The sequence below is a fragment of the Branchiostoma belcheri genome, unplaced genomic scaffold (genome assembly GCF_001625305.1).
Source record: "Branchiostoma belcheri isolate BF01 breed outbred unplaced genomic scaffold, Haploidv18h27 scaffold11, whole genome shotgun sequence".
Classification (NCBI taxonomy): Eukaryota; Metazoa; Chordata; class Leptocardii; order Amphioxiformes; family Branchiostomatidae; genus Branchiostoma; species Branchiostoma belcheri.
In genome coordinates, this window is record NW_017802491.1 from 799,778 (window position 1) to 821,870 (window position 22,093).

General features: G+C 43.3%; 3 protein-coding genes across 4 annotated transcripts; 1 reads left to right on the forward strand and 2 right to left on the reverse strand.

Moving 5' to 3' along the window:
- Positions 1-226: 226 nt before the first annotated feature.
- LOC109483559 (arylsulfatase B-like) lies at positions 227-6,387 on the reverse strand. The gene is made up of 14 exons (XM_019786599.1): positions 6,119-6,387; positions 5,223-5,334; positions 4,955-5,006; positions 4,604-4,707; positions 4,197-4,303; positions 3,967-4,031; positions 3,621-3,722; positions 3,261-3,324; positions 2,946-3,043; positions 2,209-2,345; positions 1,885-1,943; positions 1,305-1,422; positions 944-1,077; positions 227-656 (listed from the first exon to the last, which is right to left on the reverse strand). Exons 1-14 carry the CDS (start codon positions 6,228-6,230, stop codon positions 484-486), a joined length of 1,437 nt encoding a protein of 478 aa, XP_019642158.1. The 5' UTR covers positions 6,231-6,387; the 3' UTR covers positions 227-483.
- Positions 6,388-7,054: 667 nt separating this feature from the next.
- LOC109483683 (serine hydrolase-like protein) lies at positions 7,055-15,458 on the reverse strand. The gene is made up of 14 exons (XM_019786723.1): positions 15,346-15,458; positions 14,638-14,710; positions 14,356-14,437; positions 13,899-14,048; positions 13,398-13,511; positions 12,973-13,014; positions 12,698-12,717; positions 12,261-12,335; positions 11,893-11,999; positions 11,601-11,680; positions 11,298-11,332; positions 11,013-11,089; positions 8,064-8,145; positions 7,055-7,761 (listed from the first exon to the last, which is right to left on the reverse strand). Exons 2-14 carry the CDS (start codon positions 14,686-14,688, stop codon positions 7,636-7,638), a joined length of 1,041 nt encoding a protein of 346 aa, XP_019642282.1. The 5' UTR covers positions 14,689-14,710; positions 15,346-15,458; the 3' UTR covers positions 7,055-7,635.
- A 212-nt stretch (positions 15,459-15,670) lies between these two features.
- Positions 15,671-22,015, forward strand: LOC109483372 (leucine-rich repeat and IQ domain-containing protein 4-like). Of its 2 annotated transcripts, none has more exons than XM_019786379.1 (9): positions 15,671-15,743; positions 16,296-17,149; positions 17,568-17,758; positions 18,268-18,491; positions 18,970-19,194; positions 19,651-19,785; positions 20,100-20,355; positions 20,713-20,823; positions 21,075-22,015. In XM_019786379.1, the coding sequence occupies exons 2-9, from the start codon at positions 16,323-16,325 to the stop codon at positions 21,242-21,244; spliced, it is 2,139 nt and encodes a 712-aa protein (XP_019641938.1). In that variant the 5' UTR covers positions 15,671-15,743; positions 16,296-16,322; the 3' UTR covers positions 21,245-22,015. The 2 variants fall into 2 exon arrangements, with proteins under 2 accessions (XP_019641938.1, XP_019641946.1); XM_019786387.1 differs by having other exon boundaries at positions 18,301-18,491.
- The last annotated feature ends 78 nt before the right edge of the window (positions 22,016-22,093 follow it).

The window sequence follows — 22,093 nt, forward strand, 5'->3', positions numbered from 1 at the left end:
CTACCGAGCGTTCCCGACGGCGGTAGCGGACATTCCCGACTATATCCAAGATGGCCGTCAGCTTGTGCCGACTAGCTATTTTACTACTTTTCTGTCGCGCTGTGGAATATTTAGGCTGATCTAAACATCGGCAACCCGGCCAATTGTGGAGTTATATTGTAGGGAAGCTCGGGACAGCAAAAAACCGGGTCGAAAACGGAGCATCTGGAAGCCAACGGGAAATGTGCAGTTTTGCCAATGCATCTTTCCACGACTCTTGTCTGAGGGTAATGCAATGTAAGCCCGAATCAAGAGTCCCCACGGCTACATAGCACATAAAATTTTGGTCTGGAAGCTATAATTACGTTTAATGTCTGACTGTTTCCGAATAAATGCCTCGTCCAAACCCAAAACAAATCCACTGGTGACGATGATTGCTTAGCAGCAGCCAGCAGATCCACACCCCAGTTGCCTAGCATCAGCCGGGTGACCACGCCCCGTTGCCTAGCACCAACCGGGTGACCACGCCCCTCCCCAGAGCATCGGGGTAGACTTTGGATCGGGCGGCGGGTCCATGGCGGGCACCAGGCTCTTCCTGTACTCCTCCAGCTTAGCCTGCATCTCCTTCAGCTTGTCCGGCATGCTGTCCGCCAGGTTGTGGTGTTCTGTAGGGTCGTCTGGAAGAAGGAACAGAGACTTTGGCAACCGACTACAGGCTACAGGTATGGGATGTGATTAGAGCCCAACATGGCTGCAAACAACACCCCAACATTCCAATTTGAAATGATCAGCACAAAAATCGTGGACGTGGGCATTGAACTGAAGACTAAGACAAGACAAATGCAGGAAAACAGGCTAAACATGGGAGCAAAGTGGAGAGGGCCCAGGACTGCATAGGACTGAGGGATCTAGTACGTGAGCTATACGCCAAGGAATGAACAATGGCCGAAATATGAGTGATTACCTTTAAGGTTGAAGAGCCAGGTGCCGTTGTTGGGGTCCTCGCCGTCAGACTGAGTCTCCTCCGTCAGGTTAGGCGGGGGGATCCACCCGTCAGGCGTCCCGGCGTTCCCCTCTATCAGCTTGTAGTCACCAACCCTGGAAATAAAAAAAAGACATAATGATGTTCCTTCAGACATCTTCAAACGAGACGTATACGTAGTTAATTCTAGTCACAATGGCATTCTTCACACGGCTATGCTGGATCTCTTCCTCAGGAATCCGTCTCACTTGTTTAAAGCAAAGGTTTTTGTCATCTTGTGGCAATGCCACTATCTTTACGTTTAACGTAACTTGAGATAAACTTTATGAATGGAAGATTGTACCTGATTGCTCCCTGCTTGGTTGTCTGCACGTCGTCGATGTTGTAGACAAACTCTGTGCGCGGGGAGGGCTTACCCGACAGGATGGTGTCCAACTGACTAACCCCGTCTATACCGGCGTCTGAAAACATACCCACGATTGATTGCCCACTATATAACGATAAACGCACAAAGCTGTTCAACCTTCTCTCCGCCTGCTCAACAGAAATTTGTTACATTTCATGCTATAGATAAATTCAATTTTATTCTAGAAGGTAATTATCCTTACTGTGTACAAATAGGTAAATATCAAAGAATGTTTAGACCTTAGAAGAATTATTACAAATGTATAAGTTGATTCACCTATTGTCTTGTATGTAGGTTAATTTCGTTGTACCCACGTATTTGTCTGTATCAGTCTACAAAAAAAGTTTAAGGCCTCACGAAAGTCGCTGTACTTTTGTTGTGTCAGTTAAGTATCTTTATATGTTATCAGACAAAACTAGGTCAAAGGGGAAAGAGCTACAGAGGGAGTTTTGTGACAGGATGAAAAGACGATCTTGGTACGTAAGACATGCCCCTACGTCAACACCTGAGCACCTACCTGCAGTACCACCTGCAGCTGCCAGGATCGTTGGGTACCAGTCCACTGCATGAATCATCCTGAACAAACGTAATGGCATTAAAGTAGTGACTTTAGACGCAGGAACGCACGAAACACAGAACTGACAGAAAATCCCTCTAAATCTTCTAAAGCAGGGTTTGCAAATTGAAAAAATATATATATATACGTGTGAGTGTTATTCTGGAAGAATGCACACAAGCACCATATGATTTTGTAATTCTTTCATTATGAAATAAAATTAAATTTTTTTAGGCTATGCATTGTTTTGTTGATAGTTTTGCAATTGAAATTGACTGGACCTACTCATTGTTTGTGTAGCCTGTTTTCTGCAGCATCTTGCCGTGCGCGAACGCCACCCCCCTGGTGCCCCCCTCCCACAGCGTCGTCTTCCCGCCACGGAGGGGGTAGTTGTTACCGCTGGCAGTGATCCAGCCGCCGTTCTGGGCGGGAAATCAAACCAAGCGACATTAAACGGGAGGACAGAACACCAAAGACAAAGCGAATTACATTTTGGGCTTGAGATATCAAAATATACTTTTGACCCAGTGTTGACGTCACACTTCAAAGAAGCCACGTGACAAGCCTCACTGAGTCTGTGAGTCTACTGAGGAAGACCAGAGTGACTGGTCGAAAGCTCTAGGTGAGAAAACTTTTTGTGTTTGATCTTAAGTCAAAACTCTAACCATATCAAAATATGCTTGCACACTTTGCATCTCGCTCTAGCAACATAGCGTGAAAGACACTGTTAACTATTCTGTCCTGTCATCCCTTAGCCTGAGTCATCCCTTGCATCCTCTACTTGCGGCAACGTATCTTGTCGATAGTCTCCACCAGACTCCTTTGTAGGTTCCTCTGGTCGATGATATCCCCTTTTATGCCGACTTCTACTATTTATTCAACCTACAGGAGTCTGATGGAGAGTGACGTTGGAGGAAGGAAAACTATGTTCAAATGTACATTTATGATAAGATAATGCATAATCGGACTAATTCATGGCCATTCATTTTTCAGACGACCAAAATTAAGTTCCTTTTTCTTACGTCAGTGGTGAAGATCACGAGAGTGTTGTCCCACAGTCCTGCATTCTTCATTGCCATGGTAACGTTACCGACAGCTTCGTCCATGGCGCTCACCATACCTGTAGGTTTGAATGTAGGTTTGAGTCTGACAGCTTCCATGTCGCGAAACACGGCGATGGGACTAGGTACATGTACAGATTGTTTTGTAAAAAATTCTTTCATCTCATATGGAAATGATCAAAATCACCCTCGTCCTTCAAGAAAGATGGCGGGGTGCCGTTTGAAAGCCTATCAGGGTGAACATTTTACTAACCTAACCCTTCATTTTCAACTTACCAAGAAGTGTCCTTCTGTTTTCATCTTGCACGCTTGCGTACATGTCTTCAAATCGTTTTGGAACCTGTAGGAGAAGTACGTGCAGACTTTAAGCTCTCTTCCTCTCATCTCATCAGCATTGAAACAAAAATCAGTCACAAGCTTGAGAAATCGAGAACTTGGGACTGGGAAGGATGCATGCCTTTCCTTAGTTCCCCCCGTGTCACGCTTGCTTGATTCTGAAACCTCAATGTTAACCCTACTTTCCTTTGATTGCCAGTCTTTCTGCTTCTAAATCTTCCTGCCAACCACCTGTTATTATCAAACTTCTCAAACACAAACCCACAGATCGGCCACCGGTAGTTATAAAGTTGTGCTCACCTCTAGGGGTTGGTGTACGTTCTGGAAGGGCAAGTACAGGAACAGTGGGGTGTCCGCCTGATGCTTCTCAACAATATCAACAACCCGGTCCGTGAAGAAGTACTGCATAGGAAGGAGATATGAAGACAATCGGACGTGTTCTAGATCCTGTGACCACACACGGCCCCCACCGCATACGGCCTACCCTCACATCTACAACTCCCTCAGTTTAATTCTTCATTTTCGAAATTAATGACCGTTTCACAACGTCCAAGATATTAAAACATGGGAGTAGAGGGAGATGGAAAGGACATGAAGTCATGACATGAGTGTGGAGACAACGTTGAAGAGTCAAAGCTCTACTCACAGTGCCGTATTGTCCATTCTTAGTCTTCACCACGTCCTTGTCGTCCCTCAGATCAAGTCCAGTTGCTTGGATGTTAGAAAAATAAAACATGTAGCAGGTCGAGCATAAGTTCAAAAGGGTAAAACCCAAACCACAATAGACTGGACACCAGGGTGCGTCTATTAGTGCAGTATTCCTATGATCTTTTAATCGCTCATCGGTGAATTATTAGTAGAAAAGCCGGGCCTTACCGACAACGTGAGTGTAGTAGTCCTCCGCTCCGTTGTAGTAGCCGTAGAAGGAGTCGAACCCGCGGTAGGTCGGAGTGTACTTCCAGTTGCAGAATCCCAGGTGCCACCTGGGGACAGAATATACAGTAACCCCCTCTTCAGATTAGGGTCGCGAAAGCGCATTGAAGCAGGAATCCATCGAAGACGGATTCATGTGGCCCCGTCTGAACGATACTGAAGCCTTTAAAAATGGCAGTAAATGTCAATATCAGACAGATTTCCCTAAGTATCCAGCTTATTTTTTTTTGTCTCCCTGAAATTTCAATGGATGCCTTTAACACAACGAAATATAATGGATGCCTTTAACATCTCTCAGTGTAATGAGTAGAGATGTGGTGCTGGAACCGCGGTGAGTTCAGCAGACTTACTTGCCCACCATGTGCGTGGCGTACCCCAGCGCCTTCAGCTTCTCGGGAAGGAAGGTGAAGTTAGACGGAACGTACGAGGCCTGCCAGGGGAAGATCACCTGATGCTGCAAAACACGAGGAAATAAAACACGGCAGTTAGTGATAGCAGACTTCACCTGCTTACACATCCTGCTTTGCGAAGGAGGCCAGTGCCTTAGACAATAGTAGTAGTACTGAAGATGTGTATATGGCAACTTTGCATTGTGTATATTTGGAAATGTTTGATAATAGCGTATTTTTCGACATACAACGGTACAATTTTACAAAGTTATGTACTGTACGTATTCACACTTTAAGTACAAAGGACTGTACCTGAGTGCCCACGTGGTAGGGGTAGTATCCGGTCATGAAGGCTGTTCTGGACCTGTTTACAACATTCAAACGTTTACCGTGATCAACAATATCATCGCAAGGACAGGACATATACAAACTACAGTACGGACACACACACACACACACACAGTCACACAATCATACACTCAGACGCACACTATACACATGAAAGGATCACTTTACATTAACAGTCAGTAGAAAAATTTCGTCTTGAAAAATTTGTTGAGAAGTTTCTGACGAAACTGACGGCGTGCAGACGTAGTTGACGTAAGACTGGTTGAAGATGACGCCTTCATGCGCCAGCTGGTCCAGAACAGGCGTCTTGACGTCAGGGTTGTGCCAGCCGACGTCATTCCAACCTGGAAACACGGGAGAGGTCAGTCAGGATTTCATCAGTGAGCGAAGACAAAAAAAATATTTGTCACTTACTTAAAGACGGCGCACAAAGTCGACGAGCTTGGACATATTTGTTGGTCGCTAGAAGGTCACCAAATTCTAAAGTCGAACGTACCTACGCCAGAAAAAGGCCCACCAGTTGTACATGACCGTTTTGTTTAACCTGATTATGATTATGTATTCTCTTTTAATATTACTGTCAGTATGTTCGTTATATGTTTTGAACCCTGGAAGAAGAAAAATGGAGTTAGCGCGCGGGATGGGTGTAGCGGTATAGTAGCATTCTCTGATGATGACTTAGGGGCAAAAGACTGAATTTTTTTTATTCGCCCGCGCGCACTAGTTTGGGGGTCCTCAGAGGATGACGTCCATAAAATTAAGACGGCGTGGCATTACCAGGGTCAAGGACCGTGAAATGGACTCCGGTACGTGGCCTATGCCAACTTCAGGATGGGCAACAAGTGTTTAATTACTCAGGCACGATTCTGGATATAGTCAACTTGTAACCAGAACTGTGCTTGGGGCATATCTATGTTCTTTAGTAGAGTACAATGTCTATACGCGAAGACTATCCACAAAACTTGTGACGTATTCTAGATCTAACCATATTCAGGATCATTCAGGCACAAGGGGGCCTATGTAGCATGAGATAGAGGCAACTAATCCGTGGCCCAACGACGGGCAACAGGCCTATCAAACTGATAATTACATGTAGTACTAAGTATTCTCTGTCAGTACTGTCCTTACCCAGGTCGTCGGCCACGATAAAGACGATGTGTGGCTTGGTCGTGTTCTTACTTCCGGGTTGTGCAGCTGAGCCCAGGGCCAGGGCCCCCATAAGCAGTACCACACGCAGCATATTGGCTTCTAGTGCCGGTCTGGTGGCGTTTTTAAACACGGACTCTATTTATAGAGATATTATATCGGCAATCTAGAGCCACGATCTAAAACAAATGCCCGCTACAAACAATCACACCCCCAGTCAGTCACATGATAGTCTGTGGGTGTGCGCTTAAGGTCATTTCATAGGGAGCATGGGTCAATGACCGAGCGCACACCACCGCCGTGTGGGCAAAGATCACTATTCATTAGCCTCTACCAGGCTTCTGAGGGGGCTGGGTAAAAGTGTACTCCCTTAGGGACTAACTTCGCTTACATGTCATCTGTCAAAATTGGCCAATTTGTACTTTTCGACCTCCTCTGAAGCCTGATAGAGCCTCACGGCGCAGCCATTGCATCAAAACGGTGCCTGAATGGGTTTGAGTTTAAATCGTGTGCACGTGTGGGGATCAAGTAGTTCATTGACCGACCGCACACCGCCACCGCTTCACTCATATGACTGAAGTGTGATCATTAGTATCCGCATGCCCCAGAGCATTACCAGACTTCGGATTATTAATTGTTAACATGGGAGTGGGCGGGCATTTGTTTTAGATCGTCACTCCCCCTTTATACAAACTTAAGGTGACAGTGTGTTCCAGTGTTCTTATGCTGGCCAAGCGTAGTCCGACCACTCTCTCATCATGTGATCGTTACTAACCGCATGACCTGAATTTTAAGACAAGTCATCTCCTGGCAAGATGCAACTGAGAAATCTAATATGTAGGTCCCTTCGCACCTACACCAACACACAGTCATATACTCCACACACTGTCTACCATCCCTCTATCATTTTTGGTCAACTTTGTTTCACATCAATTTTATTCTTTTACTGGTAAATGTAAAAACAATATATTACATTGACTTTCAGGCAACATGTTAATCTCCATTTCAGTTCATGCTCCATCAGTTTATCAATAGTTACATATAATAGTTCATTTTCCTGTGTTATCTATGTTCTGCATATCTAATTTGAATGTCATACCATTTATTCTGAATATGTATAATATATATACTTTTATTGAACTGATTTTGTAATTTATACTGTATTTTTAGATTTTACTCCATACAATATACTATAAAGCACACTGGATAACAAAAATAGCCTGCTGACTGACATGTCTGTGGACTATCTGTCACCTTCCTCAGGGCAATACTGACTGGATCTACTTCCCACTGAATGTCCCAGTGATGTCTCTTATCTCTTTACATTTCCATACCTACATGTATACGTATATAGACTGGAGTGCTGCTTCTTGCCACTATATGTACATGTGTAGTTCTCCAGTCAGAAGCTCTGAGGAAGGTGACTGATAGGCATCAAAACAAAAGCAGGTGAGGGAAGTAACAGTTGTCTACAAGAACACTCCAGTATCTTTACGCAATCACAGTTTGCTCTGAGGTGGCTGAGTTGGAGTGTCCTGACTGAAGAATGTGCTGATGTGAGGTGCCACTACCTCTGAACTGTTCAGGTGAACATGGTGGTTTCCCTCCACTTGTATCTCTGTAAACTGTGCAAAAACGAAGTAACATTGAAAACATATAAATCTATTTAAGGCCACAGGAACATCTATGTAAGGCCACACTAAGTTTCTTTATTCTTGGAGTTATAAAAAATTAATAATGATAATAATAATTTTCAGTTCAAAACACCTGTGTATTATTTTAATTTTCAGTTCAAAACACCTGTGTATCAAGAAAACAAATTTGTCTATAAGGACTTAAAAGGAAAATAATGGGAAAATACAGTCATCTGGATAATTCATCCTGAAAAATTGTAATTCTGGACTGACAACATATTAAACAATTGTACCTGGCTACTGTTGGCTTTGAAGAGAGGGAGAAACCTCTTTCCCCTTTCCTCTTCCAGTGCGTTTCTCACACTTTGTGTGGCCCTGAAGCAGGGAAACAATAAGACTTGTAGACTTTATACATGTATATATGACAGAGGAGACATTGCAAGCTGAATCCTAATCGGAGTCATTTTTCTGTGCATGTGGATATTCAGAATTTTTTAACTTCAATTGCATGTATCTTTAGATTAATGGATTGATTAATAAAATTTTTAACAAGGGAAATCGTACATTTCAAACCTCCGGGTTTTTTTTGTGTTCTATTGGTTTAGGTTATTTGTTTGTGTGTAGTATAAAAGTTATGTGCGTAATATGTTTGTATGTGTTTGATGGCTACTGACGGTTGGTTCGGTATGGACTGTTGATTAACGTGTCTCACAGTCTGACAGCCTGCACCGTCACCCGCGCCATTACCCCCGCCGTCATCCCGCGTCGTCATTGCTGCGCCGTCACCCAAAATTTTTATCGGAACCAGACACCCCTCTGTTTGACGCCTTTTGAATGCTAAGACCCAAAACTGCAACCGCCCCATTCCTTAACAACATGGTAATTACCATTTTCAGCATGGCGGGGGTGTCCTCACTCACTCTCACTCAAGTCCGCATGCTCCTAGAAGCGTAGCGCCCCGGCAAACTGTCCTCCAAGCACTTCTGTTCTGCGCCGCTGCCCAGGCTGTAGTTAGGTTGTAGCCCGCTGCTCTCAGGTCTGATGACAGGACATCCAGCCACTTCTGTCTGGGCCTGCCCCTGGGTCGGGTCCAGTTAGTAGGTGTGGGTTCCAGCAGTAGTCTGGCTGGTTCTGAGGGCGGAGATGATCTGGCGAGGTGGCCGAAGAGTCGGAGGCGGGCAGCTCGAATCTTCTGGGAGACTGGAGGCTGGTTTGTTGACCGGCGTAGGGCGATGTTGGTGACACGGTCATACCACCTAATCCCCAGAATCCTGCGCAAACATTTGGCATCGAAAGCATCTAAGTGCCGCTCCTGTGTGGACGTCAGAGTCCATGCTTCAGCACCATACAACAGGATGGAGAGGACTAGGCTGTTGTAGAGCCTGAGCTTGGTATGCACTGACAGCCGTCTGTCGGACCAGATCTTACTGAGGTTGGCCATCGCTGTGGCGGCCCGGGCAACACGGATCCTGATATCAGCCGAGCTTTTGCAGTCGGAGGTGATCGTGCTACCGAGGTAGTTGAACTTGTTGACAACCTCCACCTCATGGGAATCGATCACTGGGGGAGCAGGAGGCGGTTGGAAGTCGCTCAAGCTTTGGACCTTAGTCTTTCCCCAGCTAATCATCAGTCCGAGGGGTTGTGTCTCCAAGTTCATGGCTTCCAGGGCATGCTTGAGCACCTGTACTACTTCGGCAAGAATGGCTACATCATCCGCATAGTCCAGGTCGGAGATGGTGACGTTGCCAAAGCTTGCACCACAGCTGCTCTGGGATACTGTCTTTGCCATGACATGGTCAATGGCGGTGTTAAAGATGGTGGGAGCCAAGACGCACCCTTGTCTAACGCCACTGTTGATGGTAAAGGGATCCGAGGTCTGTCCGTTGACACGGACACATGACGTAGTGTCTGAGTACAAGAGGGACAGAAGGTCCAGGAGTTTGGAGGGCACACCGAGGATCCTGAGGACTTTCCACAGGCATTGTCTGTCAACAGAATCAAATGCTTGTTTCAAATCGACGTAGGCAGCGTACAACGGCTTCCTGAATTCCCTCCTCATCTCAGCTAAGAGCCTGAGAGAAAGGACTCTATCCACCGTGGAGCGCCCGGGTGTAAACCCACTCTGCTCCGGACGTTGCTTGAGGAGGAGAAGGGGACGAAGCCTTGCAAGAATAACATGGGCAAAGACTTTCCCTGGAACACTAAGTAGTGTGATGCCCCTATAGTTGTTGCAGATGTCCTTTGGGCCCTTCTTCCAAAAGGGAAGAATGACTCCATGACGCCAGTCTGAAGGAATGGTGTCAGATTTCCAAATGGCGGTGATGAGCCTATGTAACCACTGTGCCACTGCTGGGCCGCCTTTCAGTAGCAGTTCTGGAGGGATGCCGTCGCCACCGGCAGCACGTCCTGACTTGAGCTTGTCTACCGCTTTCTGCACTTCATCCACAGTGGGTGGATCAGCTGAGATGGTAGAGTCCTCAGTGGCCAGGTTGGCTAGGGCCTCCAGCTGCGGGGACGGGGGTGGCGGCGGGCGGTTCAGTAAGCTACTGAAATGTTCCTTCCAGCGGTTCAGCTGTTGCTCCTGCGATTCCAGGTCTGACCCGTCAAGGGCCTTTACGCTTGATGTTGGAGGAGTTCTTTTCCCAATGAGGGTCCGCAATGTCCTGTACAAGAACCATGGTTACCTGTACGGGCGGCAGTCTCTGCTTGGTCGGCGAGGTCATCGACCCACCGCTGCCTGTCCTCACGGAGAAGTTTGTTGCGTCTAGAGTTCAGACGTCTATATTCTTCTCTGTGACCTCTTAGTCTGGCTCTTCGACGAGCCTCCACCACGCTCAGCGTTTCTTCGGACAGGAAGTGCTTCTTCTTTTTTGGACCTACGGTATCCGAGAGTCCTTGAAGCGGCTTTCGTGATACTTTGTTTGAAGTCCTTCCAGATTTTCTGTGGGTCATCCACTTCATCTGTGGCCGACAGAACAGAGAATCGGTTTTTCAACTGAAGTTGGAAACGGGGGTGTCCGGAGCACTTAAAAACCTTTTATTTCGACGCCCATAAACACATATGCAATTAAACAAAAACGTTCTGCATCATCTGCAGCCCAATAGCAATACGTATACCGAACCACAGACAAATCCGTCCAGCCGATCGCGAGAAACAGCTACTGACAGAAATGTTTCAAACCATAGTAAAACCTCCTCGCGGAAGGATATCTCCTTCCCCGGAGGTAATGACCTAACAGTACCTGAGCATCAGAACTGGACACTTCACTCCTTTCACCAACTCTTCCGCTTGTTCAGGTGTTAAGCTGAAAAAGCTCAGCTGACAACAAAATAAATAAAAAGTCAGAAACCACACTTATATAACTTTATCCATGAAAAAAACATTTTACTTGTAGAATTCCCAGATATCAATCAGATTATTCGGATCTTTGTGTAAATACAAATTCTACAGTATTAGAAAGTTTTCTCTCTCTCTCTCTATATATATATATATGTGTGTGTACCATTCTTAACTCTAGTGAACTTACATTTTTCAAGTTTAGGTCTCTTGTATACACAAAACCTGTAAATGAAGCAAACAATAAATGCAGTAAATGCAATGTGGTACATTATGAATCCACACATTCAGCACTTATGAGACAGAGTATGGGAGTTGAACAGTCACTCTAATACCAAAGCTCCTCGGCAAAAGTAAATTATGTGTCCCAAGCACTACCATAGAAACAGATCTAGACATGTACATGCACACCAAAAGTTTTAACTTTCTTCAGTGCCCAATTTACCGTTAACTTTTCTATGACTTTATATGGTGTAATCAAATAAAATTTTACCTCCTTCCACCTCTCTGCTTCCCCGTTCTAACAGTACGGCCCCAGCCTCTCTGGTCACCCAAGGATTCCCCTTCAGCAACCTGAAAATAGAAAAATTTTAACTTTCAGCTTTCATACTGGACTGATGAATTCAGTATAGCCATGGACCATTTGGCCAATGTGATCTATTTTTTTTCCCAATGATAGGAGCATTCAGTATCTTGTCACCCTGTCCACAAATATTCCATATTTCATAATCGTTAGCCCCCTTAATAAGCAGTTTTTGCTATAACAGTATAAGAAACAAAATTACTTGTGAAGAGCCTCTGTCCTGCTGTACACATGGGGAGGAAGTTCTGATGTCTTCTCCACTTCAAACCTCCTTTTCACAGCATCTTGTAGTCTTTCTACTGTTCCCTCCTGAAAGTAGACCATTTGCATAAATAAGTCTGTCATTGGTGAAAAATACAAAGTCACACATACATTTCAATCTTCTCTCATCTGCCCAACCATGAAATCAGTCGACAGTTGGTAGCCAAGTGCTGTAACTGGTAGACGCCTTTTGGGTGGTACCAATTTACTAATCATTGAAAATGCACAGTTAAAATGAAGTTCACATATAAACCTACAGCTTTAAACAATGTGAAGCACAGAAAATGTAGAAAAAATGTTGGTTCTTACTAGCGGGCGATCGACAGGACCTGACATGTCCAACAAGGTCAGCCTCTCTACACTTGATGGGAAGACTGCAGAGTACTATAGACAGGGATAAAAACATGGGTTAGGCCAGAGCAAGTCAAGTTCATGGATTCCTTATTCCCTGATGATGGGAACAAATTAATGAGATGCCTAAATTTTCAAAATAGAGATCATAGGTGTTGTAACAATGAAATGACAAAACATGGTATCACAGTCACCAAGTCATTTATTCAAGAAGACTGGTGCAATTTATTTTTCAAACATTCTTACATTGCCTTCCTGGATTATGAATAAACATTATGATTGTTTACACTTGTGCACAAATGACAACTGAAATACTATGCATCTTATACAACGAACAATTTGCTAAACTTTTCACTTTGCTTCGTGAATATATGTAAAGATCCTGTCAGACTCACCATAATTGCAACACTGCCTCCTGGAGCAAAGAAAGGAAGTGATACAGTTTATAGATATCCAAATTCAACCTTTTCCCTAATTAATAATACATGGGACTGTATACTATTAGGTAAAATTTTATAAACAGAATTTTGTAAGTCAAAAAGGAAAACATCAGCATTAAAGCAACCGTAAATATTGTGTTATCAGTCAGGAAACTGGAAACACGTTACAATTTTTTTGCCTTAGAGATTTTCCCAGGTTTGACTGTATTATTATGTTTTTGTTCACTCACCCATACTGTGCCCAATCAGAGAAAACTTCTTCCAGCCTAGGGCTGAAAGTAAAGACAAAAGTATCATGTCATTTTCAGAGAAAACTAGCAGTATTAACATCACAGTTTCTTCCAAAAAGTACCTGGGGTAGTACAGTGAAATACAAACTGTAAGTGTAACATTACTCTAAGCTATCTTGTGGTGAATTGCTTTTGAGGCAGAAGGGGAAAGGAGCCTTTTGCAATGTTTTATTAAGTTTGCTATTGAAACAATTTGATTTTTCCTCACTTGTAACCAATTTGTAACAGATTCTGTAGTATTATATACAGTACATTAGAAAAGCATATTCATGGCATCAAAAATTTGTGAAGGGGTAACCACGGGAATAAAACCACTGAAAACCTTAAAAAATTTACAGTAAACAAACAACACACTAAACACAGACCTTGTACGACCCTGTGCACATCTATGAGGTAGCTCTCATTCTTGTAGCCGGTGCCGGGAGGTATGGGAGAGGAGCGGCCATGTCCAGGCAGGTCCAGACTCACAAAGTACAGATCTACAGCAGTCAAACAGCACATTCAATGGATAAAAATTGACACACACACTCAATACTAAACAGTCCAGGACCTCTATATGCATGTGGATTAAAACTCTGTACTGTTCACTTGCACAGTAATACAAAATGTATGTCATAGTCTGTCATAGTCTAATTGACTATATGTAAGATTTAAACAAATATATAAAAGACTATAAAACAGTATCACTTTGTAATCCCTGAGGTGTGTGTAACACATCAGATATACAGGAGTTCAAGACACTCTTGTGGCCTTGATAAAACAACTTTTGGTGAAATTATGAGAGTTGTCAGCTAGTGATACTAGTACCCTAGGCAAATCTCCACCCTTACTCCTAAGCACCCAAGCAAGAAACAGTTCAGTGAGACCTTTAGGCAGTAGTGGTGCCAGGGTGTCAAACGTGTTGGCGTTGTCCAGGTAACCATGGAGACCGAGTACAGGGCGGCCGAGCGGGTCTCCCCAGGCCTTCCCCGCGATGTGGCCCCAGGGGACGGGGAACTGCAGCTCCTGGGTCAACCCTGGGGGTGGGGAGGGGGAAACATGCGAAAAGATATTCTTTACACTTCTCTTAGCCACACATACATACATACATACATACATACATATCCAGGCTTTGATTATTCTGCTGCCGGCCTCTCAGAGGTGGGAAGTAGTCAGTTAGACTTTACTCCACGCAATTCAATTTATTGGTTCCTGGAGTCTGTACATCTTGTGTTGTGTGTAGAGTAGACTATTCTAGATCTGCTAGTTCTGCGTGCAGGTTAGCATCCTTGCCAGGTGTAATGTTGTAACTCCTCAAGTTTTCATTCAAGTAAATTCCCATACCTCTCTCTGTTGTCCCAACATACACGTCTCCCTCACTTGTGCTCATAGCCATAGCTCTGCAACTTAAGACCTTTCCTGAACTCTGGAGTGGAAATAATACGTTTTGTATAAAGAAAACATCAATCATTACTTCCTAATTAGAAGTTGACCTAAAGGTTTCTCGGAAATTCTGAACACGAAAAGTTTGTGCATCAAATTTTTAACTGTCCTATACTGCAGTCTTTCTCAGAATATGCCATGTCATCAAAATTCACACTAGGAATGAAACCTTTCGAAACTTACTTGGATAAACTGGAGCCTTTGGAGAAGAGGAAAACTGGAACTGATAGACATGGAAAGTGCGCCCCCTGCCAATCTGCAAAATTACTGCATGATGAGGACTCATGCAATAAAAGGCATAAAAGCTGTAGAAATGCATCCTGAGCATGGAAGTTTAATGGTCTGTGTGGAAATTCTCAGGCTTGCTTTTAGTTATTTCTCTACTGTTCCATTTTCCCAATCAGATAGGAAAAGTCTAGATAAACTTTGGATCATTGTGTAACACTGTAAAGGCAATTTCCCTAATGTCAAAGATAATATTATAATGAAATACTACTTCTAAACTTGAGAAATATAATCAAAAACAAAAGAATGATTATACCTAACAGAATTATCATGAGGTGTATCATCATTACCATTATGTTATGATGATACATTTTTGGGACCATCTTAAATCAAGGAGCTTTCATTCAGGTCAATCAAGGACATTAAAGTTATTAACGTTTATATTGTCCTTGGTTCAACCGACCATCGAATGTGTAGTGCGGTGGTGTCAGATATAGAAATGTATACGGGATTATGAAAGTCCGAGGTAACAAAGTCATCACATGTGATCATCATATAACGTTATAACTGTTAAGTAGTGAGATCACACAAAAAATTAACATTCTCAGGAAATGTGACGGCGATAGTCTTCAAATCAGGTGAGTAATTTGAAAAACAAACACTTACATAGACGTTTGTACTGCCAGGACAGTCTCAAGACGTCTTGTGGACTCAGGAGCCTCCTTGAAGTGCCAAATCCTTCTAACACCGGCCAAGTACCTTTCGTTCAACGTTTGCTAGGTCATTAACCTTTAACCTCAACATAGTGTTGATGGCAGCAGCACAAATTAGCAAATCGAATGTATTCGTCTATAACATGTTAGTAACGTTACATTAATAAGATGTAAAATTTTTTAGTTATTCAAACCTCTTTTACGGTTTTAATACAATGAAATATTTATTATTCTACTCTTTTTAAGTTGATTATTTTAACATAGTTAGAGTTTGTTTGGTTGCGCTCCCGTTGTTATGGTGCATGACGGGAATCTTGCCGTGTCCAGGCGTGTGATCGTGACATCAAAGCGGTAGGTTTAAATGCCTTTATACTGCGTTATATGACCGTTCTGTAGGAGTTCATAGCATAAACTACTTCTCAAACAACTAAACGTTGATTTTGCATGGACCTCTCTTCGATCAAGCCACGTCTGATACGCAACGAAGTGCACGTGAGATCGAATTCTTGGGGGAAGCAGCTTTTACTTTCACTTGTCAAATTTCCATAATCTTTTCCAGATGTCAGATACAGTTACTTGTTACTTCCGGGTACGGAAGGGCACTGTTTTGGATGGGTTGTCGTCCATGGGCTTATGTGTACATGTATGATGTAGGTTTATCCAGACAAATTAAGTTGACAGCATGTGGGTGGGGAAGATTGACTGACAGGTCACAAGGTCAGGCATAGGAAATGGGGTCCCAGAATCTGGCCGGGACTTGAGTCAGCAGGAATAAGAGGTTGAAATTCCAGCTCAGAAGTTCACAAAATCCCCAAATCCAGACATCATGAATGTCTGATTTCTTCTTGTTTTTCAAATATTATATTTAAATTTCATATCTATCATGCATTTTTTTTTACACAGTTGCAGGAAAATTCTTCAGCTAGAACAATGGAAGTGAGGAACAGCAAAGTTGAGGAACCAGACCTTGCATCAGAAAAGCGTCTTCAAACCTTCCTCTCGAACCAACAACTGCCTCAAAAACACCAAGCAGAGCAGGAAGAAAACCATGTTTTGTGTCTTAAGTCACTGGACCTTACATCCTTACCGGAGTCTGTCTTAGACCTGACACATGTTGAGCAGCTTGTGTTAGACCATAACAGTCTTACCTCTGTACCTGATCAGTTATGCAACACTCTGACTCACCTGCGCATTCTCTCTGTCATGGGGAACGACCTTGAGGAACTCCCCACATTGTTTGGAAACTTGACCTTCCTGAGGGAGCTCCATGCCAGTGAAAACTGTCTCCAAGAACTTCCAGATTCCTTCTCAAAGCTTAAGGAGTTGAGAAGACTTGACCTTACAGGGAATGAGTTGAGGATGTTGCCCTGCGACTTTGGTTGTTTGTCACACTTGGAAACCTTCATGGTGGATGAGAATCACCTGAAGGCATTGCCCAAGACGTTTGGGTCCTTAAGAAGACTTGAGACATTTGACGCTTCCAACAATAAGCTAGAAACCTTGCCAGAGACATTCGGAGGACTGTCTAGTCTTAAAGTCTTGAACCTCAGCTCCAACAAACTGTCTTGCCTCCCAGGAAGTTTTGGAGATCTTCCCAGACTTCAGGAGGTAGAACTGTCTGGGAATTCCTTGAGCTTATTAACCAAAGACTTGAAGTCGTCCCACTGCTTAAGGAAGCTCTATGTCGACAATAATGTGCTGAAGGAGTTACCTTCTTGGGTCAGTGTTCTGTCATCAATACAAGAACTGTCATTGAGGTGAGATACTTCTCAAGACATCTTCAACTTAACTTCTTAACTCCTGAGGGAAACAGATCATTTATTGATCTTTTAATCTAAAACAAGCTTTACAAGAATAAATTTATGAGTGATGATAGTGACAGAAGTTTCCCATTAGGAATGAGTCAGAGGGAAAGTCATTGTTTCTTGCAAAGATTTCTTTGCAACTGTTTTCCTCTTTGCAACTATTAAAGTATTGTTATGCTAGACTTATGCAGTTGAAATAGGTTTGTATACCAGGCTATCCGAGTATAATGAAAACAAATTGCTTTGACATCAGTTTTGGTTGAATCAAGGAGCCTTCATCACATCACTGTGATGAAAGCTCCTTGGTTGAATGTTGAAGCACCCCATGACCTGCATGAGTTTAATTATTTTTCCACCTGTCAATGTTCAGAGACAACAAGCTGATGAACCAGCCGCTCCCCGAGTGCTTTCCTGCGTGCAGCGGCGGGACATTACGGGTTCTGGATCTGAGTGGGAACTTCATCACGACTCTACCGTGCTCCCTGGGTCAGCTGGAGAGACTGGAGAGCCTCCATCTGGGCAGCGCCATCGGAGAACTGGAGCGGAGACACTTCCAGAACGGTGGGTAGGGCTGTAATGTCACTGAAGTTTAGACATCCAGAATGAAACATGCCACTGGTGAAAGATAGCAGATGTAAAATATCTGAAATCTTTGGCTCACAGAATTTATTCAAGTTGCTAAGTCCTAGGAAAAAAGTGTTGTGTTTCCTGTTTCCCAACTGACCCTATAAAAAACTGCTGACCCCAGCCTTTTTTTGTGTGGATCCCTGCAAGGGACATAAATTTTTCATGCTGATCGACCTTTTCTTGTACATGTATCTGAAATGTTTGGCTCAGAGAATTTATTCAAGTTGCTTGATTTACAAGGAGAAGGGCTGTATCACTTAGATTGTGGTCAAACCTATCAAACTATTTTTTAATGCCAGCAATAGTATCTATAAATTAAATTTACATTGCCATTGGGCTTTAGAAACTATTTGGACCATGATTCACTAATCAAAATGTTTTTTTTATTTTTTCCTGTTCTATTCCGTTTTGTTTTGGTTTGGTTTTTTCGTTGTCCCTCTCAGTCATATCTGCAGGTGATTTCTTAAACCCCACAGGAAACTGGCTCTGTGTCCTTCCTGAGAACTTCGGCAGCCTCAGACACCTGAAGACGCTCCATCTCGATGAGAACCAACTCACACACCTTCCAGAAAGTTTTGGCAGCCTGAAGTGCCTTGAGTTCCTTGACGTGGGACAGAACTGGCTCAAGGAGCTCCCCGATTCCTTCTGTGACCTCAACAACCTACAGGTAGATTTTGTAACAAAAATAATTTCATCAGGTTTGTAGGACAAAGAATATTGGGGTTTTCTTATAGACAACCAGTACATCTCTCACCAGGACAGAGTTTCTGACTGGAGAACTAGTATACTGCTTCTCGTTGCTATATGTAGCTTAGTCACAGGGATTGTGTTATTGCCACAAAAGTGCCACTTACATTGTCTAGATACAGCAGCAAGAAGCAGTACTCTAGTCAGAAGCTAAGGAAGGTGTCTAATAGGCATATACAAGGTGACAGAAGTAATGGTTGTGTACTGTATATAAGAAAGCCCCAATATTCTCTGTTACATGATTTTATGACATTACATTTTCTTTTCATCTAGCAGTCAATATCCTGTTACACAACTACTTTTTGTGTTACGTGCATATTCTAGTAGATAGATTTCTGAAGAGAGTCCTGTTTTATTGTTTCATTGAATGTCTTCTTCTGTACCTGCACCTGCCACAGTTCTGTCAGCTGTCCAAAAACCACCTGCAGCTGTTGCCTATCAACTTTGGGCGCCTGTCCTCCCTGGTTGACCTCCGCCTGGACAACAACATGCTTGGGGAGCTCCCAGAATCCTTTGCAGCGCTGGGTCAGCTGAGGACGTTGGATCTGTTCTGTAACGAGCTGAGGGAGGTTCCTGGAGCGCTGAAGTACCTGACAAACATCAGACGACTCGATATGGACAAGGTATAGATAAGGGCACAAATCTCCTACAGCCTACCACAACTAACATGCATGTACTGCCATGGTTTAGGCCAAAACAATTTAATTGGTTGGTTCTCAGCCCGTATGAAGAACACACAGCTCAACAGGGACAGGGTATTGTAGCAGGGAGTGCACATATTTCCTCTCAAAGCCATGCCATCTTTTATTTTTGGCATCAACATGAAAACAGTCTGCAGAAATACCTGTTGAAAAAAATTATCCACTGGTACAACTGTCCTAAAGCTGGTGTGTTATGCCAAAGGGTACTTATATCATCAGCTATTCAGATACAGCTTAACACACCTGTTTCACAAACACACAAAGAGCTATGTCACACCTAATCCATCCATTCATGCATCTAACTCTGTCTTTTGAAGCTATTTGATATCAGGAGACTCCTTCAACACATGTATGATAACAAAGTCTTTTCTGCTGCAGAACAAGTTTGACCTACCCCCAGAACTAGTGCCCAATGTCATCTACAAACCCACATACGCTGCCAGGGACCCTCGTCTTAAAGACACCTGGAGGGGAAGGAACAGGGCCGACCGCAACAAGGTCGAGGTCCTCAAGGTCAGGGAAACAAACATATTTTGTGTTACACCCATCAATACTTTCATCAGTTTGGTGAATGATTGGATAGCATTTTGAGTGCAACAAGAGTTAACATTTTGATGACGTTTCAGATTTTTATTGACAATCTGTCATCAAATGTTGACAGATTGTCAATAAAACATCCAAAATTCATGAAGGGTGGAGAAAACCTGTTGTCAGATCATCTGTGATGCCCCAGCCGTCAAACAGTTAGTCTGGGATAAGTAGAAGGGATGAGAATTGTAGAATGTTGCTGTAGTTTTGTTGTGTTAATAAATATGTCTGTGATCCAGCTGGATCCTCTGCCCAGTGAGGAAGAAGAGGAAGAAGAGAAGGAGGAGCCAATCCTGTGGAACGACAGCATCCTGCGGCAGGCCATGAAGAAGAGCATGTCACTGTGGAGGTCTCACACCAGCGAGGACGGGTCTCACGCCAGGGTGGAGAGGTCTCACACCAGGGTGGAGGGGTCTCATAACAGTGTTGAGGATTTGCCCAGGGCCTTCAACAGCCAGTTTTCAGAAGAAGAGGCCAGCGCAGGGGAAAGCACAGGTATACAAGGCCTGTTTTTTTTTCTGCCAGATGTATGATACATTTGTATTGTTACAATGTGCACAGTGGCCAGTTGATTATCTAAGACAGAAAAAAGACTATTATACTTAAGTATTTTTGATGAATCTTATTAAATAGATGAATGGAAAGCATATCTTTAAAAGTTACCCTGCCCTGACGTGTGAATTTGTTCATTTTCAGAACTAAGAGAACTGTGATTCTAAAAATCTACAATTCAGTACTTTGTTAACTTTTGGTCTCTTGCAGTTCCTTGTAGGACTGATAGAGGGAGATGGTGCACATGGTTACAGTTTATAGGTAAACATCTAATATTGTTACTCCCCCTTTTGTATGCAGGTACAACCACACCAGAGTCTCCAGTGTCCCCCACATTCCCATCAGCCACCACTTCTTTTGTCCCTGAGACAGAAAACTGGGAAGATGAAATTGAGGACGTCTGTCCATGGGGTAAGAAACTGCCTTGCATAAGATTGTACTAATACTTACATTGTGGGTGTCACACCAAAGGACTGCAAGCTTTGGTACAAAGCACTGCCTAGTCCAGTGTCTAGTGCAGTTCTAGTTGAAAGCTAATCTTTGCATCATTAATGAACAACAAATAAACAAGAAACTCTAAACATTACATGGTGGTATGAGATCATCCTTGAACTCTTGTATCTTGAAGTTTGTATTTTGTAACCATGTTTTGTTGTCTCCAGACACGCCGGTGTTCTACAGGCACCCTTCGCGCCGGGACAAGGTCGTGTCTGGGATGCAGTTTGTGCCCTGCAAGGATCACGTGGAGCCGGTCGTTAGGGTACGCTTCCTGTACGAGGTGGAGGACGGGCAGTTCGAGGACGCAGACGAAGATGTGGAGTCATTGTCGTAAACCCACTTGAAGTCATCATAAACCCACGTGGAGTCATCGTAGACCCACGTGGAGTCAAAGTAACTATATAACATGCTGGGTCAAAAGTGGCCTTTCACACCACCAACTTTTCAAAACGGAGCTAGCCAAAGCCAAATTGCACTCACTACTAAAGAAAAAATTGTCTTTTATCAGCAGAAAGTAGTTGTACTAGATTGAGGATGGGAGTTCAATAGTGTACTCCCAAGAGGAGTTACTGGTGAAACTCCAAAGGACACATGTGTGCATCCATAAGGAAAAGATGATCATATGTCACTCAGAACTCACTTCTTAATAGTCAGAGCAGAGTTCACACCAAAGTACAAATACTTACTAGATAAGGGCAAGATAGTTTAAACTATAGAGTGAACTATTTTGTGTATCAGAACTGATAGCCTATTTTCATACATTTCTTTCCATCTTGTGAGAGTGTGAAGACAAGAGCGTGTGCAAACCTTTAGTTTCTTGTAAGAAGACAGAGTACACATTAAAGAATCTTCCAGGTTTCTTTAAACAATCTTGAGAAGGTTTTAATCCTTTATATCACACACTTATAATTCTGCCTCAAGCCTTCAATCATATCATCATCTCAAAGTGTTCTTGTGGGTTGAAGCAATGCTTGATATCTTCGTCATCATAGTGTCTTAAAGATCTGTACAGATCATCTTCACAAAGTTTGATACAAACTTTCTGTGCTATTCTACTGGTAATTGTCCCTGTTCATTTCAGCGATGAAAGTTTCCATCCATATTGTGCAGTCTCTCCCAACATAAAGTTAGGAAATATCTCAATGATCAATGTCACGTTTCCATCTCTTTATTTACGGTATGC

What these genes read in the sequence shown, in the direction of transcription:
- LOC109483559 (XM_019786599.1), bottom strand. Translation starts at nt 6,230, where the DNA reads ATGCTGCGTGTGGTACTGCTTATGGGGGCCCTGGCCCTGGGCTCAGCT. An exon ending in AGAATGGACAATACGGCACT is followed by an intron (nt 3,723 to 3,966) that starts GTGAGTAGAGCT and finishes CTTCCTATGCAG; the next exon opens with TACTTCTTCACGGACCGGGT. An exon ending in TCGTGATCTTCACCACTGAC is followed by an intron (nt 2,346 to 2,945) that starts GTAAGAAAAAGG and finishes TTTCCCGCCCAG; the next exon opens with AACGGCGGCTGGATCACTGC.
- LOC109483683 (XM_019786723.1), bottom strand. Translation starts at nt 14,688, where the DNA reads ATGTCTATCAGTTCCAGTTTTCCTCTTCTCCAAAGGCTCCAGTTTATC. An exon ending in AAAGGCTCCAGTTTATCCAA is followed by an intron (nt 14,438 to 14,637) that starts GTAAGTTTCGAA and finishes TTTCCACTCCAG; the next exon opens with AGTTCAGGAAAGGTCTTAAG. An exon ending in TCAAAGCCAACAGTAGCCAG is followed by an intron (nt 7,762 to 8,063) that starts GTACAATTGTTT and finishes GTTTTTGCACAG; the next exon opens with TTTACAGAGATACAAGTGGA.
- LOC109483372 (XM_019786379.1), top strand. Translation starts at nt 16,323, where the DNA reads ATGGAAGTGAGGAACAGCAAAGTTGAGGAACCAGACCTTGCATCAGAA. An exon ending in GCGGAGACACTTCCAGAACG is followed by an intron (nt 17,759 to 18,267) that starts GTGGGTAGGGCT and finishes TGTCCCTCTCAG; the next exon opens with TCATATCTGCAGGTGATTTC. An exon ending in TGAGGACGTCTGTCCATGGG is followed by an intron (nt 20,824 to 21,074) that starts GTAAGAAACTGC and finishes TGTTGTCTCCAG; the next exon opens with ACACGCCGGTGTTCTACAGG.